Source organism: Hylaeus volcanicus, chromosome 1 (genome assembly GCF_026283585.1).
Source record: "Hylaeus volcanicus isolate JK05 chromosome 1, UHH_iyHylVolc1.0_haploid, whole genome shotgun sequence".
In the NCBI taxonomy this organism is placed as follows: domain Eukaryota; kingdom Metazoa; phylum Arthropoda; class Insecta; order Hymenoptera; family Colletidae; genus Hylaeus; species Hylaeus volcanicus.
In genome coordinates, this window is record NC_071976.1 from 14,600,687 (window position 1) to 14,619,962 (window position 19,276).

Here is a 19,276-nt window from a genome sequence, read left to right on the forward strand (position 1 = left end):
AATTTTTTTTTTTTTTTTTTTTTTTTTTTTTTTAAGTAGTTCTTTATTAAATGTTCCTAACTGTATTCTCACAATTACTTACATTTGTTTTATCAAGTATATTTATAGAAAGCGTGTGGATTTCGACTCTCTAGCCGATAATCACTAAAGTAGGTTGCTACTGTTAACATTAGTGTAAAAAGAAAAAGATAAAAGCAAAAAGAAAATAATAGAATAAAAAAGATAGAGAATAGAGTAAATAGGAGAAAAAGTAGAGGAAAAAGTAATTGATGTGCAAGTACACTAGTATTTATCTATTAGTTAGTTGTTTGGCGTAAGCAGATCCACTAGGTGTTTCCTTTTCAGTCTTCTAGGCAGGCTTGAATAGCAATTGTTGGCAAGTTGGTTTTTGTGAGCAATTATTCTTTGCTGGTGAGCTTTAGAGTATTTCCCTATTTCTTCCTCCACAGTAGTGATTTTTAGTGATTTCCTTATGTCGTCATTCCTTACATACCATGGTGCATTTATGGTACTTCTTAGGATGATTGACTGCATATTTTCTATTTTTTTCCTGTGGGACTTGGCGGCTATGCCCCAGATTTGTATTCCGTATATCCATATGGGTTTGATAATTGATTTATAAATTTGTAATTTACCAAGTGTATTCAACTTGGAGTTTTTGTTTATAAGTCAGTTCATAGATTTTTTAATAGCCCTTATGTCTTTAATTTTTTCTTGAACATGCACCTTCCAGTTTAACTTTCTGTCTAAGTGCAGACCAAGGTATTTGACTACGTTAGTTTGAGGTATTTCCATGTTATGGATATGGATTTTAGGAGATAGTTTTTTATTAAGAGTGAATGTGATGTGTGAGCATTTTGATGAGTTGATTGTAATTTTGTTGTTTACAGTCCAGGCTTCGATTTGTTTTAGATGGATTTGTAGATTTGATATTGCAGTTTCTATATTTTTGTGTATGGATAAAATAGCAGTGTCGTCAGCGAATGTAAATAATTGTGTATGTAGAGAGGTTGGCATATCTGCCGCGTATAAGGAATATATGTAATATGGGTCCCAGCACACTTACCTGTGGCACGCCGGCATGAATTTCCATTAGGGAGGATATTACACTTTTGAGCCGAACATAGAAATATCTATCTGAGAGATATGAAGCGATAGTTAAAAATAGGTTATAAGGTAGCATTGCTCTTAGTTTAGTTAGAAGCCCCTCATGCTAGACTTTATCGAAAGCTTTTTCCACATCTAGGAAAGCTGCTGTACAATATTTGCCTTCCTCAATAGAACCAATTATGCTATTAGCCATTCTGTGAATTTGTTCGATTGTATTGTGGTTTCTTCTAAACACAAATTGGTAGTCCGGAATCAATTTTTTATCGTCAATTATTTTCATTATTCTATTGTGAATAGCTTTTTCTATCACTTTGGAGATTATCGGAAGGAGTGATATGGGTCTATAGGAGGATGGCATTTTTGAATCCTTACCAGGTTTTTGCAGTGGTATAATTTCTGCGCATTTCCAGATTTGTGGGAAATATCCCAGTCTAACGATGGCGTTGGTCAAGATTTTTATATATCTTAGTGCTTTACCTGGCAGTTCCTTTAGCATTTTGGCTGTGATGAAATCATATCCTGGAGTTTTGTTGTTATTTAGAGCCTTAATTATTGCAATAATTTCTGATTTTTCAACTCTTTTAAAACTAATGTAACTGTTGTCTGTACTAAATCGAGGATCAGATGTATTTGCATTCTTGAATGTTTCCTTGTAATGTTCTGCTAGAGTCTCTGTTTGATCTTCGACAGTTATGGTCCAATTCCCATCCTGCTTTTGTATCAGTGGAATTGGTAAAATTGGTCTTTTGATTCTCTTTGTAACTTTGCATAGAAAATGATTCGATTTTGCTGTATGGTCAAGATTTACTATATATTTTACAAAGTTGTTGTTATTTATTGTGTTAATTTCAGTTTTTATTTTATTGGTAAGTTTGTTCAGTTGTGTTTTGTACTGGGGCCATCTAGTAATTTGCCAAAGTTTTCTTATTTTCTTCCTTCTTCTAATAAGGTCTATTATGTGTAGTGGATACTTCATTGTCTTTGATTTTTCCGGTTTGTAAGTGGTTGAGTGATATGCCGCTGTCTGTAGAACGGTCGTAAATGTATTTACCGCTGCCTCTATGTCTTGTACATTTCTTAGTGGTATATTGCAATTTAGATTATTATTTATATATTCACTGTATGTTGTCCAATTTGTTGTGTTATTAGTTAACGATACTGTTTCGTCGTTTGCAATTACTTGTTTCAGTTCAAATATAGTGGGCGTGTGGTCAGATGATAATTCTAATAATTCCACTGCTTTAATATTGAAGTTGGTGTTAGTTACTGCTATGTCTAGAATGTTCGGTATTTTAGCGGTGTCTGTTGGCCAATAAGTGGGTCTTCCTGTGGAATATGTTTTTAGATGATTTTTAATTACACAGCCATGTAGTTGGTTACCTTTGGGATTATTTGTTCTAGATCCCCAATATTTGTGTTTGGCGTTGAAGTCACCCAGTGTTATAAACTTCCTGTTGAAGCTTTTGAAAAAGTTATTGAATTCCTTCTGGGTTATCGTGTGTTTCGGAGGGCAGTACACGGCTGAGATATTTATGTCGTGATTATTTAGCGTGATACTAATTGTAGTTGATTGTATTTTTTCTGTTTGACATGAGATTATTTGCGTATGCTTAATGTTCTTTCTTACGAGAATGCCTGAGCCTCAACGAGCTTTGCCACTACGGTGTGGTGTACCATAATATATGTAGTTTAGGATTTTTATATACGATTTATCAGATTGGTGTGTTTCTGATAAAGCGATTATGTCGATATTGTGGTACGTAAGAAATAGTTTTAATTCGGGCAGTCTATTCTGTAACCCGTTACAGTTCCACTCCATTATTTTGAATTTTTAACCTCTTGTATCGTTATCAGTTTTGTTAATAGGTTTAACATTGTTGACATTTGCATGGCTAGTTTTTCTACTAGATTTTCTAATTTTTCAATATTACTTGGTACAGGTGACTTTCGTTATTTTTTTACCTAGTGGACAAGAGTTTGTGAGATGTGTTCCCGCACATTTTACGCAATTTGGCTGCTTATTACAATAATTTTTAGTGAGCCCATAGCGTTGGCATCTTGCACACTGTGGTAAGTTTCGGATTGTCCTTGGAGGTTCTATTTTTACTATGGTGTTACAAATTGCAGTTATTCCATAAATCTCCTTGTTATTGTTGGCTTGTTCAAGTTCCACCAGGAACATTGGTAAAGGTATTGATGTTCCGCTTTTTGTTAGATTGATAATGCTGCTTACCTTATGTCCTTTTGTCAGTAAGTCCTCTTTAATATAATCCACGTTTAATCTTGGGTGTAGTCCCTTAATGACTACCTTGAGTTTTCTTTCCGTTTTTGGCTGGAATGTGTAGTAGTCAGCATCTTTAGTTCTAAGTGCCCTAATTATTAATCGGTACGCTGTTGGATTTTGGGCTTGGATTTTAACTTGTTTCTCTTTCAATTGTTTTAGTAGATACTCGTTAGGGGTTACCAGTTGCTGTAAGTTTTCTATCAGAGGATTAATGTTGGGTGCTTTTATAAATATAGGTGGTGGTTTAGGAAGCGGATTGTCTATGTCTTTCGCCAGATGAGGAGACTGCAATATCTCGTACCTGTTTGTTAGCTCGGCGTCTTCCAGCCATTTTGTTGCACTTTGCCTTTTAATTATTTTTATTTTTGTACCTTGACGTTCCTGATCGGTTAGCTGTATTCCTCTTTTCTTCCTTTTGATTTGTTTTGGTAGTTCCCATATTTCGTTGTTAGCTATTTCTGTTTCGGTATCTGTGTATAGTGTATCAGACATATCTGTTTCACCTTGTATCGAAGGTTGATTTTTTGATGTTTTTAGCGGTTGCTCGATGTCAGTCATCTTGCACTTTTATTTGCACAAATTAGAAGAGGTAAACCAGCCGTTAGGCCGGTGGCCGTTGATGGTAGTTATTTGGCTCGATTCAATCACTCTATAACGACGCTAATATTATGGTTTACGTTTCTGCACGACGATGAGAGGTAAACACGACTGATCGCTACGACGGTTCGATCAGAACGGTTGTATGAAGAATGATATATAGAAACTATTTTTAAAGTTAGAAAATACGATACTAAAGTGGGATTATGATTGAATGCTGACTTTACATTTATTTCAAGGTCTTACTTTTATTAATATTGAACATGAACTTCATGAATATAACAGAGTAAGAAGATTAAAGAGTTTTCGAAAAATAGTAAGCAGCAGATATAAATATGTATATTTGCATGAAAAAAGAAAATACAAGCATATATGGTTAAACTGAATGTAAAATAATTAACCAGTTTTTCCTCGTTCTAATGCTAATAATATCCTTACAGTAATCAACAATTTCATTATTTAAATTGATCAGAGTTTCCACTAAACAAATTTATTTTTATTCTCCGTTATGTTCACGTTTAATGTCGTAGTTGCTACGGTTATTTTTAAAATAAGTCCAAATTAAAATTCGAATCCCCAACACAATCTAAATTTGTAACTAAGGGGTTATTTTCGTACGCGCAACAGAAAGGAAGGTTTTCTTCGAGAATTTTTATGTTACATAACAATTTCTTGTGAAATCTTAGTATATTATGTAGTTTACTAATTAAACTGTACACTAAATAATAATTAAAGAAATATTATTTATTTGAAATGATCTCTTTATTATATTAATACAACATGTCAGGCAAAGGTCAGCAAATCAAATCATATAGGAAAAACAAAACAACGATGTTTTTAATAAATAAACTGAAATATACAATTCGATACAATCGATCATACCAAGTATGAAATGATATTTTAATTTTGATATATTTCAATAAATATCAATGTTACTGCACATAATATAAGACATGTTTAATTAATAAAAAAAACTTTTGTTGTTTCTTTCTAATCATTTTTTTCATTGTTTATAGCTACATGAAGTTTGTCCCTTTTTTCAATGGTAACACGTCACACTGAATGATCGGAAACTAAAAAATCAAAGGATTGTTAAATTATACATAGTTTTGTTACTATCATCCGTACTAAAATCAAACACCTCTGATTAAAAAGGAAAACAAAATGGCGTACGTCTGAATTTTTTAAATACTTCTCTTGAACTGTAATCATTTAAAAATATGGTTACATATTAAGGAATAATTAAAATTTTAGTATAGTTTATAATTATAAAACTATATTCTAATAATCCTTTTAATTTTTCTTTTTCGGATAATTCAATGTCAGGTTATTGTGTCAACCATGAAAACAATACTCAAACTTATTGACGAAACAAATTATTAAAAATAGACAACACAAGTTTTATTTATTAGTTCAACGTGTCCTGTTATTAAGCATGAAAGCATTGGCATTCCACAATTATTTGTTATCTGAAATAAAAATTCGTTAAAAAAATCTTTTTTCAACATAACATTATGTAGTCTGATGCTATGTACATATGGAAAATTTGGTTTTCTCCGAGAGTACGTTAATAGCCCTTAAGACTCGAATTATTTATTTTATTTTTCACACATATCTCTTCATGTAGTCTAAAGATCATGCAAACTTTTATATTTTTCACTAATTATCACTTTGCATTAATTTTTTATGGAATAAAATGTTCATTCTATTAGGTTGTTCCAAAAGTTTCTTTCGCTTTATTAATAAGTAATAGATACACAATATTTTATGTCTAATGTTACATTATTGAATTGTGTACGATTCAATTTGCTCCATTACTGTTACAACATGAATATCTATGAAATTAGATTGTCTATTTATATTTTGGGGCAATCTAATAAAATCCAAATAACTACGGTGGAACATTAGAGTACCTTAAAAGAAGTGTGAGTGTCTTTAAACGTGTTTAGGGAACATTTAGCTAGGAACTCGAAAGACGTGTCGCGTGACGAATTAGCTTCGGGATCATGAGTGCGATCATAAGCGACGTCATCGGTTGCGTCATAGTGTTTGCAGATTGCGATGAGGGGATTTATCGATGGCCACTTGGCGAGCGAAGGGGCAAGGCGTTCGAGCAGTAGCGAGCCGCAAGTGGTTATTTTTTGACAGATACGTCACTGACGGTACATCGACGAATAGCCGTTTATTCTATGCTCCGTGGCGTGGCTGAGAACTTGCCTATTGCCAAATCCACTCACCGGATTCAACTAACGTTTCTTGCAATTAAATGCCAATGGGTACATGTGACGTCACTCAGCAGTCATTCATTGAATATTTATCGGTGAGAGCGTGCGTGGGATGATTCGATAAATACAACCGAGGACTACAGACACAAGCCCAGTTGAATTTCACCAACAGTATCAATAATTTACATCACAGATTTTCGATTGTTCGAACCTCGTTGATTATAAATCTAGGCTAGTATTAGGTTGTCCCGAAAGTTTCTTTCGCAAGTTGCACTCAATTATTTTATGTGGTCGTGTTTATATAAATAGACAATCTAATTTCATAGATATTCATGTTGTAACAGTAATGGAGCAAAACGAATCGTGCACAATTCAATAATGTAACATAAAATATAAAATATTGTGTATTTATTACTTATTAATAAAGCGAAAGAAACTTTTGGGACAACCCAATACATGCTGATTCTATCAGTAGAATATGTAACCTCGTGAATTTATATTGCAATAATATGGATTTATTTAACGGATCTATTACCTCGTTTTAATCTAATTCTGCGTAATATTATGTTGAGAGGCTCAACCAATAGGCAAATACTAGGATTATTGTGTAAATGCATAGTTAATGGCAATGAGTTATTCCTTTTTGTTGCGACAAATAAATATGTATAAATATTAGTATCCTCGTAGTATTATCAGAGTAATTCCAAATTCTACTTAGCATTCGTCTATTTTTTTGACTTTTTTTTTGACAGCAGTTTCGTTCGCAACCGGAAGTAAATGTTTTGATTTGAGAAGCACCGGCGCCACCTGGTCGGAGAACACGAATCTTTTTTTTTCTTTCGTGTTCTCCACACGAGTACTCGGACGTTCGGACGTTATTTTAAGAAAGTTGAAGATTCGACCTGTGGCTCTTGATTTACACGATCTGATCTAATTTCTGAGCGTTTACATTTCTGCGTACAGATTTTTCAATTTACGACGCGCGCAGAATGATTTATTTCTCCGCGAAAACTTATTTAAACAAATCCACTTTTGATCGAAGGCAGTGTCGTTTTAACGCTTACTAACGTTTTTTTTCTATCCTAGTTTATCCCTTGCAATAAACCTTATTTATGGAACTATGATTTACTGTTCGTCTTTAACATTGAATTTTTAAATAATTCGTAGGAAATGAATTCTCAATCGATATAATTAAGAAAACTGGTTTTCTTTTCTCATTGGCGATAGAATCTACATAATTAAAATCTCCATACAAACTTCATTTTTGTCTATAGGGAAAAAATGTTTTTCGTCATGATCTTTCATCTACTCTTCAGCCTCTTTTTTAATTTTTAAAACTTTCCATTTTCTATTTCTTCATTTATGATTTACATAATTTTTATCTTACTCATAAATGAATATATTATATTATAGTATGTGGTAGTCATTCGGTCAAACCATTTGTCCATGAGACATAAATCGTTATACCGTATTATAACGCGAAATTAGAATGAATTTATTATAATTTTGCATCAAATTTACATTATGCAAGTTAATTTTTAGTCACATATCCATGACTAGTTTTGTATTGTATATCCTCTTTTTTCGAGCGAAAATGTTAATTGTAATAGAAATACAAATATAACATAATTTGGAAATTATAAGATTATATACTTCTTATCATCGAAGAGGAATAATGTAAAGAATGGTATTTTTATAATTGACACACAATAACAATTTCTTCCAAATGAATGAATTTAAATCAGTTTTATATAGAAAACATGAAATGTTTTATTGTTAATGTAAATAATTGGAATTACCTTTACGAGTTCATAAGTTAATCCATTATACATTCTCTACAAGTAGAATTATTTCAATGTGGAAATAAATTTCATCGGATTCGACCCACCAAATAAACTGACTCAATATCAATTCAAAGGTATACAATTTAAAATGATTGATCAGTTATTAATAATTTATTTATTGCGAATGATTATGGATTTTATTATATCATAGATCAAAAAATTCTAATTTAGTATTATTGTTATTTAATTTCTATCTTCTGTTGTTTGAATTATATTGCGTAATTGTTTTACTCGTGGAAGGTTTCTTTTTTATAAATATTTGCCGATAAGTCGTCAGCTAATATATTTTACAGATTATTTTATTTTCCAATCACGAAAAATTTAAAAGCTAACGAAGATAAACTTCTCGATATAAATAAGTAATATTGTATCGGTAACAGAATTTCGATAATATTAAAATACTTAAAATTCACTCGTGTTCTCTGTAACGTCGCAATGTAACCTAAAATTACTCGAATATTTTCCTATAATATCTGCGGAATGTTAATTGATGCCAACAGACAATATGATTTTCTTAGTCGAGAAACCTAGTCATCTCCTCTTATTTTTTTATACAAATATGCATAATATTGCATCTACGTAGGATATTTATGACAATTTCGCCCCTGCACCTGATAGAGATTCAATTTTCAAGTATGCAACAGCATTAGAAACACTATTTATTACGGGAAATTTTAAATGTAATACGCATACCATGTATACTCACGATTAATTTTTTCGATTACATTTAACGTGGAAATTTACAAACTGCGGCAGGAAATTTAAGCCTCTTGGAATGTAAATTTTCATCAGTTTTCCACTGGAAATACATAGATCGACTGTTCATAAAAGAGAAGCGTGATTCACACTCCGTGTAAATAGCATTGATTTGATGCGGCTTCGTCTACGACAATGCCACCCTCGACTTCCTGTAACCAATCAGTGGTAAAACTGGATGTACCATTTGGTATACACGAGTAGGAAGGTAGATTCAATATTTGATTCGTTAAGAGAAATCATTCAGCAAAATTAGACGCTCCATTTTACGTTTGTTATTCTAGTACTATATGACGTATGTATGTAAAACAATTTCTCAAATTTAGACACGTAATATATTACTTATATACCGTTTTAATTTTAAGGTTAACATAGACAATTCTGGTATAAATATTGTCGTAGTTCTTAGATCAAAAAAGTAAAAAAATTACGCCAAGTACATGAAAAAGTGGAGGACTTAAAGAGTAATCATTGAAAAATAGAAGATCCCCATAAAAAACTACAAGAAAATAGAAAAAGATGTGAAATCGAAATAAGCTGCCAGATGATTTTCCTAGATTTCCGCGGCCAGGAAGTCAAATGTTTGGCGTGGCCAGGCAAGGCATTCTTAGATCATCAATCCCCATACTTTCTCTCTCACAGACTTTCAGGTAATTTGTCAATTTAAAACTCTGACAATATTATGAGTACACTTTCATTGTATTGGGTTTTAAAATATTTCTAACGAAATCATTCATCGACGCCAATACCTTTACTCTCGCAAGCTTTCAGATAATTTGTCAATTTAAAACTTTGACAATATGAGTACACTTTTATTATTTTGCGTTTTAAAATAATTCTTATTCGTCGACACCTTGACCTTGCCTGGCCACGCCAAGCATTTGACTTCCTGGCCGCGGAAATCTAGGCAAATCATCTGGCAGCTTATTTCGATTTCACATCTTTTTCTATTTTCTTGTAGTTTTTTATGGGGATCTTCTATTTTTCAATGATAACTCCTTGAGTCCTCCACTTTTTCATGTACTTGGCGTAATTTTTTTACTTTTTTGAAGTTTTTTTATCGGATCTCACTTCTTTTTACAAATTATTTATTATATAGAATCTATTTTAAATTTATAAAAATAAAATTGATATCTCTGTAAACTCTACATAAGAAGTCTAAATTATTATTTGTTTCTTTAATTGAATAGAGTAAAATAAAGGGAGAGGGGATAACAAAAGCGAATATATATATATATATATTTCATATAATTTATTAATTATAAACACTTATTCGTTCAATTTATAAATAATTATATATACCTGCAATTTTTTTTCTTACTGCAAGAAATTTTAATGTTAATGATGAAATGAGAAAATGACTACATTTCTAAAAGCTCTACATAAAAAGTCTAAATTAAAAACACTTTAGTGGTACGGATCTATTCTGTATGAATGAAGGAACCCTTACCTTGTAATGAAAATGGATAAACATTTTACAACAGTTGCTGCAATTTGTTAACGAATAACCTCAAAACCTGTGGTTCCCTTCATTTCCACAAGCTCTACATAAAAAGCTTAAATTCAAAACACTTTGGTGGTATGGATCTATATTAAAAACAGTTTTCTGTATGAATAAAGGTATCTGGCAATTCAGATTTTGACAACTTACCTTATAGTCAAGATCGATCAACACTTTACAACACTGGCTGCAATTTGTTATTAAACCCTACATAAAAAGTCTAAATTGAAAACATTTTGCTAATATAAATATAATTAATAATGCAATAGTGTAAAAACTTTTGACACTTGACAGGTTATGAATGATGACATCTGTTTCGACTCTCGACGCTCGATGGCCGGCGAGCCATGCCGAACCAAATGATTTCGAGAGTCGACGAACGACACTCGGCTTTTGCTTAGCTCCTATTGGCTAAGGGTTGACGACGGGAAAATCATTCGAAAAATACCGTTTCTAACAGATTCATGACACGATATTACGATATCTCAGTTGTACGTGGACCGATTTTATTGATTTTGGTTTTATTCGAAAGCTTATATGCGGTTTACATTAGAAAAATGCCTTTAAATTTAGAAAATATTGCAGGCGTGTTGCGATATTCGTAAAAGAAATGTCAGGTTAAGTTGGAATGGGCTTCTCCTGTAAAAGATACGTGGTAGCTCCAACGCCATATATACGCGGTGACGGATAATTTTTCATGTACTTGGCGCCGAGACGCTACCGCATCTCTAGATATGAAAAATGTTTCTTCTTGTATACTGGTTGTTTCGAAATATGTAGGACTTTTTTTGAAGATCAAGTCTACACAAAAACAGAAAACAAAAAGTCCTTACCAGTTCGCGATTTGGAGCTTCGTGATCGAGTTATAAGCAGATAAAATTTAAAAGCGTGATTTCCGCTGCACGCTGTTCGAGTTTCAACCAGCTGTTCGTACGGTCGCACATATACGCAATCGTACAGAAGAAATACGCACCGATGCACACTCCCTACTTGAGAATGACCTAGGAGTCTACAATAAAGTTTAGGGTAGGTAGTATTTATTGTTGGTTTATTTAATAATAAACGTAACAAAAATAAATCTAGAATTGAGGGACACTGCGTTTCTCAAAAGTGAAAGTTTCTTTTCCGCTGCCTTCGTAGATGGGCCTCTGACAGTATTTGTGTTCAAGAGAGCAGTGTGAAAAACATGTGGCAGACCGAAGCCGTATTTTTCTTCTACGACGTAGGCGTCGATTTTTCTATGCGCTTTGGAAAAAGCTCTCACTCTCAGTTCGAATCTTGTAGCGAAAAGACGTCTTTCCGTGTCCTAACAATAAAGGATTTGATATAACGTATTTAAAAACTGTGAATTTCTTCTTTTACGAATCCCATGATCCAACATTTATGAAGTCACCGGAGTCGGCACTCTACCATCGCATAGTGGCGGAGGCACGGGGGCAGGGGGCGCCGGTAGCGTTTGAAAGAAACCTCGGTACCCCTCCCCAAAGTGAAGGTCAAAATAATGCACGTAGTTGGATTCGTTTTTTTATAAGCTATAAATTTGTTGTAGTAAAAATATGCAATCCCATTTAAAAAAAATAATGGCCCCTTCGAACAGAACATCTTTCCACATGATATTTCTTCTATCCTACAAAATGAGCGATATATGGTGGTGCTCAATTTAGGTGAAATACTCGATGTTGATATTGAGGTGAATTAGAATAGAGAATTTCAACTCTGAAGTTGATGAAATACTTCAAATACGATAGAGTGGATACTATCGTGCACAATCGTACATTGTAACATTTGACGTTCGAAAGAAATGTAGATGGATCAAGAGTACGCAATTTCAAAATAATTCGAAACTTACGTGGCAGTGATCACTGTAAACACTTCCCACGCGCTCTTCGCTATTCGATGTTTAAAATCGATGCATCTTGGAGAGTCATCGAAACCCTCGAAAGTCCAACGAAACCGAGAAAGATTGCCTCGCGCTTAAAAATATCGACTAGAAGTTCGATCGATGCTCGATCCTGGTTCTCCACTTGGCCACCGTTTCTCGTGGAATGTTACATCGATAGACACGTGCAGTTTACTGATAAAGCTCGTGGTGAACGTTTAGAGGGCAGCGTCTCGATGAAAGGCCAGATTTAAATAGCCCATGTACGATTGATCAATTTCAAGCGATTTCGAGGATAACGACACGTCATGAATCTCTCTCTCTCTCTCTCTCTCTCTCTCTCTCTCTCTCTCTCTCTCAGGCGTGCGCGCGGGCTCGTCGACGTCACGTGTATCTCAATGCGACTGTGACGTCACAGATCGAAGACGCAAATAGAACAACGACGAGGGAGAGCCAATTTTAACCAAAGGATTAATTAGGATCCCGCAATTTTGCAAGATTGTCTGTCAAACCAGACGAATGAAAGCTGCGACTGTTCTTTAGAGACGTCAAACGCTCGTCACTCCCGTTGATCGTCATCTGAATGACGGAAATAATTCGATGACACTCGTTAATCCTGTGAGTCAGTGGTTCTTGGTGCTTTAAACTAATAAAGTAGTTTAAAAGAAGATTCCTGGTCTTTTAGAGACTGTGATATGATTTAGAAAGAAAAATACCTGATACTGATATTAATACCTAATAATTGTAACAAGAATCCAATTATGTACTGCTTCTAAAGTAAAGTAATTAGGTAAGAACAATACATTTGATCTGAAATTAGCATCGGTTCGTACTATATATAAATATAGGAATTTTAAATGTTCTATTTCTGTCCCCTTTTTAAAATATATATCAAAGAATAGATATAGTAAAAAGCAAGGTAAACATAGGAAACAGTGGTCGATGATAAATATATATTAATTAAAAGTTACAAATAAAGTTATAAAACAAAGTTATAAGAAAAAGGACTTAATGTTGAATGTTGAGTAACTAACAACTGTAAGATGTCATTTTATTTTTTCATTATTACAAAAGATAGAGGAAATGTTGACGTTTATATTTTGCAAAAAAATATTTTTTCAGGGTGGCTCGTGCGAGTCTCTGTCGTCGAAAGGAGCTCTGACTGGAAGCGATTCTGGAGTCCTGGAACTCAGCGACAGCGGTGGAGGGGGCCCTCCAGGAGAATGGGACGCTGTACCAGCAGTGGTCAGACAATGCATCAGGCATTTGGAAAACACGGGACTTCGAACGCTAGGCGTATTTCGGGTGTCGCCATCGAAGAAGAGAGTGAGACAGGTATTTTGTTTGAGCCTTTCAGTATTCCTCAACGCTTAATATCATTTAAATATCGCTATATATAATTAGACTGCGGAAGTTTATGCAAATGCATATTTTTATAGGAAATAGTTAAAAGAATCGGACTTAGACAGAAATTTGTTTTGAAATTAGAGTGCTATAAAAATACATTTTTTATTTTGCATATTTTGCAGATTCATGTTTAAAAATATATGCAATAATATATTGCATATGTTATTTATCGTGGTTATGTAAAATATCGATCTCGACAAATTAGTTTCGTCTATCACCATACTTTCGTATCATAATTGTGTAGTGTTTACATAAATACAGGCTATATGAAACCATATTTCTGTAACCTTGTGTTGCTAATCGACCGTTAGGTGTGACAGTTTGTATTTCGAATTTGAATACTTCAGTTCAATTATCGCAGTTAATGTGATCTCTGTGAAGAAGTGAACATATTTAAGTGTCACACTCTTAATTTTCTAAAAATGCCAAAAGTTAGAAAAAGTAGAAAAGCATTAATGCTAAGTTGCATCAAAAACGATTCCAATTTTGTTATTAATGACAACGACAATAATGATAACAATGACAGAAGCATTTATTGCAAAATTTCCAATAAAAATGTGAAGTGTGAAACAAAATCGCATTTAAACCAATACATAAATACCGGGACACATAAGAGGAAAATCGAATAAACTGGGAATTCATGTGAAACAGAGGAACATATGAATAGTATAATACATCTAAAAAGTATTCCTGGTGATTGCGGTGAAAAGATTAGCAAAAAATGTAAAAGAACTTTAGAAAAGAATGTAGGATTTTCTACATTATCGAAAATTTCTAATATTTTAAATAACGACGGCGTTCAAGGACCAATAAGTGCGCCGGAACAATGTTGTTCTAAATTTAAATACGCACTGATTACTTCGTGTGGCGTAGAGCGATCGTTCTCCGCGTATAAATTAATTGTAATAGACAAACGCCACCAACTAACACCATTAAATTTGGAAAAAATGCTTGTAATTTATTGTCACGCTATGGCGAATTATAATATACCAGAATAATTGTGAAAAGTATTTCATATATGTGTAGATAGTGAATATTCTGTAACATACTAACATGTTACTTATTGTACTACATTTTATTCAAATTTTTCGTGCATATTTTGTATATGCATGTTACATATTTATCGTGCATAAACTTCCGCAGTCTAGTAATAATAAATAATATTTGCGTCTTGAAAGCGGGTTACATTAAAATAAATAAAATTCAATTTAAAAATACATCATTTAGAGTACTATGAATTTCAACCTTCAGTTTTACGTTCCATTCGATACACAAAAGAAGAATATTCATTATTCCTAATTTTATTAATTCGTGTATATCGAAAGAGACTGAATCCAAATCCTGACAATATTTTTGTATGTTAAAGAAGACATCAGTTAGTCCCTGATTATATTTTTGTATGTCTTGTAGAAGACCTAAATAAGAGGGTTTCATGTTTATTGTCCTAAGTAATAATGCACTGATTATCTGCGTCTTTAATTTAGTTTTTCATACTACAAGCATGAATGATAATTTCATTTTTAATGCAATGCAGACGATAAATATTTTAGTTTCAATCAACACTTTTACAGTTAAGGGAAGACTTCGATTGCGGCCGTGAGACAAAAATTGGCCCCGATCAATGTCCTCATGACGTTGCAGCCCTGTTGAAAGAGTTTTTTCGGGATCTGCCAGATCCTCTACTTTGCAGGGATCTGTACCAAGCCTTCGTTCATACACAAAGTAAGATCAAACAAAATGAAAATCGTAATCTGGCAGTATAAGCTGTTTAAGTTAAGAAGATTTCGTTCGTGAGCTTGATTAACGTTTGTAGTTTAAATCGTTCCCATCAAGGATTCACAGTTAATGCTAGAAAGGAATTACCAACTGTCTGTTAAACGAAGCTGATTAGTAGATAGCACTTTCTACTAAAAATATTACTTTACTAATTTTAACGCTGAATTTGCCGTGTGAAACAAGAAAAATTAAATAATGTAACGTTGATGTACAACTGACTTTTATCGCAATTTTTTTCTTTATAATCAAATTATTTAGGGAGTTATCCGTAATTAACTGCATCATACTTTGTATGACTTAAAAGTAACCCATTAATAAATGTAGTTTCATTTTCATTTTAGCGAAGTTATATTATTGTATTATATGTTTCACAGCTTAGAGAAATAAATAAACACGCATTACGTAGTTACTTTAATTTTCACTTCTCTTCGGTACAGTAAAATTAATATAAATGTTACGAAATTAGTAAATATAGTAGCTTCATTTTATAAAATAACATCTACAATTTTAAAGTAATAATTTTTTCTGTTTTTATTTCGTTATTATGTCAGTTATTTTCAATCATTCTTACAAATTTTCTCATACAACTAATTTAGAGTGATTATGAATTCGACCCTAAATAATCGACGACTCAACGCTTACACACACGCTGCCACAGACGCGTAACTATACGCAATATTCATTGTTGAGCGACGGTTATATGTATAGAAAAAAGTTGTTCAAAATGTTGATTTCTACAACATATTTAAAAATCATCGAAATCGGTGAGGATGTATCTGTTCTCTATAATTAACCCCACCACGACCGGTCAAGTGATTGTTTCCAAACTTTTCTATACAGTTCTTATGTATTAGGTTGTTCCGAAAGTTTCTTTCGAGAGTTGCACTCAATTATTTTATGTGGTCGTGTTTATATAAGTAGACAATCTAATTTCATAGATATTCATGTTGTAACAATAATGGAGCAAAATGAATCGTGCACAATTCAGTAATGTAACATAAAACATAAAATATTGTGCATGTATTACTTATTAATAAAGCAAAAGAAACTTTTGGGACAACCTAATACAATATATGTTCAGGATAAAACGGGATGTCGAAGTAAATGTACACACTTGATTTACGTCAAGAAACTGAACTTTATTATTCGAGAGTTCAAATCGAAATATCCGAAGACTTGCAACATGGGAATCTCATCCGAATGAGAATTCCCTTATCGGACGACTGTTCCGCTCAGAATTAAATTCGTGTCGCCAGTGACGACCGACGACACCTCGCAATGCCCCTTGCCCGTCTTCGTTGCCACCCCTTGGCGCCTAAGGGGCGTCCGACTGGGGCCCGATCTTAGGAACAAGGCCCAATCAGGCCGCTTTTTGTCCCACGCTCACCCCCGTCACGGTGTCTTTCCCACGGCCTCGGAACTAGGGGTAGGTGGTCGCCTGGTGACTCACGGAAGGCCCAACGCGCTCGTGGGTTTACCGAATTTATGGCATGGCCGGCCGCCGAGCCTCGGAACCATGCGGAATTCTAAAGACCTCGAAACGGTCACATCTGGCTTGATATTGACGGCAATCAGCTACAACCGAAAGCGACATATTTCGCGAGTATGTCATAAACTATTGTTGGCCCTCCGTTCAGTTCTCCGCGTTGCTCGAGGAAGAATATTAACGACTTAACGGCACACGATTACAAAGGAGCCTAAATTCTGCCGACACTCGAGTTCTATCCGGAACAATATATACATCATATACAATTCATTTATATATTATTGAATTCAGTGCTAGGTAAAATATTTTTGCATTTAATTGAAAAAAATGTTTTCAAGACCAGTCATTGATTGATCGCGATAGAAATAGGTACAAGTCAAATGTCGGTAGGTTTAGTGTTAATACCAAGTGTAACATATTTGATTGATCACGCTGTGAATGAGAAAATTCGATACTGTAGTTGAATAGCTTTTCTCTCTCGACTTTGACGGACGAGCCAGTTTGCACTTAAAGAGCCCCGTTTCTCTCAGAGATCCGGAACAGGCGACTTCAGCAAGAAGCTCTTCAGCATCTCATTCAGCTGCTGCCCACGCCGAACCGCGAGACTCTCTGGGCACTTTTGAACTTTCTCAGTGTGGTGGCGGCAAACAGCGACGATCAGAAGACCGAAGCTGGTGACTGGGTGCCCGGGAATAAAATGGACTCGACTAACTTGGCGACAGTAAGTACCTTCTCGATTGAGTGTCGCGAAATTAATCGGAACTTTCAACTTTGTCCCCTTGTCTGCTGTGAGATTTTAATTAAGAGTCTCCCTAAGCAGTTCGTACAAGAATAAAATGTTTTAAAGCTTCTAGACGTCATTCGATCCACCTTATTTGTTGCAGTTGTTCGCTGAAGTTTCTTATGTAGGCTTCCAATGGAAGTATAGAATCCTATGAAGTTGAATTTTTATTGGCATCTTTATTTGTGCAACAAATAATAGAATTAAATGCATATTAAATCGTTTGGTTGTAGACTTTGTAGGTTAGAGTATTATCATTATTGTAGCATTCTAGCTCATAAAAATAGTAGTAAATACTTAAATATAATTACGGAAGAACTTTTACGGAATATTTCTGGGTAATACATGCACACAGTCAGAGCTGGGTAAAATACGTATTTTAAATAGTAAATAGTAAATAAATATTTTATTTCGGAACATGCAAGTATTTTTTGAAATGAAATATTTTATTTGTCATAAGAAATTTTTAAGATAATATTTCAAATAATAATTATTTGAAAAACACTGAAAATATTTGTACCATAGTTCAGAATATTTTATTTTACTAAATTATAGTGTAAAAGAAAAATATATATCGAATTGAGTAACTCCTCCTTTTTCGAAGTTGGATAAAAAGTATATTAATTTTGGTAATCTAAAACGAACGAAGTACTTTCCCTCTGCATTATAAACATACATTCAATGTAGTTCTTCAATGAATACTTCTATTAAGAATCTTCAATAAGAATCTTCATAAAATGAATGATGAAAAGAGATATTCTTCAATCGCAAGAAATTATAATATTTGCAAGAAATAGTTTCTCCATCTGTGTATCATACATACGCAGTTTATTTTCAAATTAAGAACTATGGAAAGTATTCTATTTTATACTTTATGTTATTAAAATGAAACATATTTTATTTGATATGTTAGATCATCAAAATAAAATATTTAATTTACTGAAATTTTATATTCCATTTGAAATACTATTTTTTTTGAATTATGAAGAATCTATTATTTGAAATAGTATTTAAAATATTTATTCTACAAATATTACCCACCTCTGCACACAGTACAATTCTTATAACGGTACTTCTTGGTAAAACTGATCACAGTTATTGAACAGTTTATTTAATGAAATATTCCTTATCATTCTGCCCAGGTATTCGCACCAAACATCCTCCATTGCGTGAAACCTGGACAAAGGTCTGAGGTGTCCGTTGAGAGGGCGGAAGAGAGAATAGACGTAATAAACGTGGTGAGAGCACTTCTGGAACACACAGCAACGTTGTTCATGGTTCCAGCCGCCCTTTTGGATGAAGTGTACTTGCACATGATGGACACGCATCCAGCCGAATTGGATCTCGCTCTCTCTCGTCGTGCCGACGAGTGAGTCTTTTATTAGTATCCTCTTTCAATATAAACTTGAGCTTTGTCTTTTAAGTCTTTTAAGCTTTGAAAATATAGTGTTATTTTCCAACAGCTTTCTCTCTTAATTCGTCAGACATTTAATTTTAAAGTATACAGGGTGTCGCGCTTAAACTAGCCCATCTGAATATCTCTTATTTTACATGGAATATGAATGGTACGGCCGGGCCCATACGCTGAACTAGCATAACGTAATAATAAGTTGAAACATAAACTTGGTCA

The 19,276-nt window shown here is 33.6% G+C and overlaps 1 protein-coding gene across 2 annotated transcripts in view; it reads left to right on the top strand.

Moving 5' to 3' along the window:
* LOC128881169 (uncharacterized) overlaps positions 1–19,276 on the top strand; it is a 90,074-nt gene that overhangs the window by 50,255 nt on the left and 20,543 nt on the right. For both annotated transcript variants that reach the window (XR_008458007.1, XM_054131954.1), the window contains exons 5-8: positions 13,319–13,531; positions 15,175–15,325; positions 17,396–17,586; positions 18,789–19,015. Coding sequence is in view for 1 of the 2 variants with exons in the window: in XM_054131954.1 (XP_053987929.1) it covers positions 13,319–13,531; positions 15,175–15,325; positions 17,396–17,586; positions 18,789–19,015 (782 nt within the window). In the remaining variant the exon portion in view is untranslated. The remainder of the gene's footprint in view (positions 1–13,318; positions 13,532–15,174; positions 15,326–17,395; positions 17,587–18,788; positions 19,016–19,276) is intronic.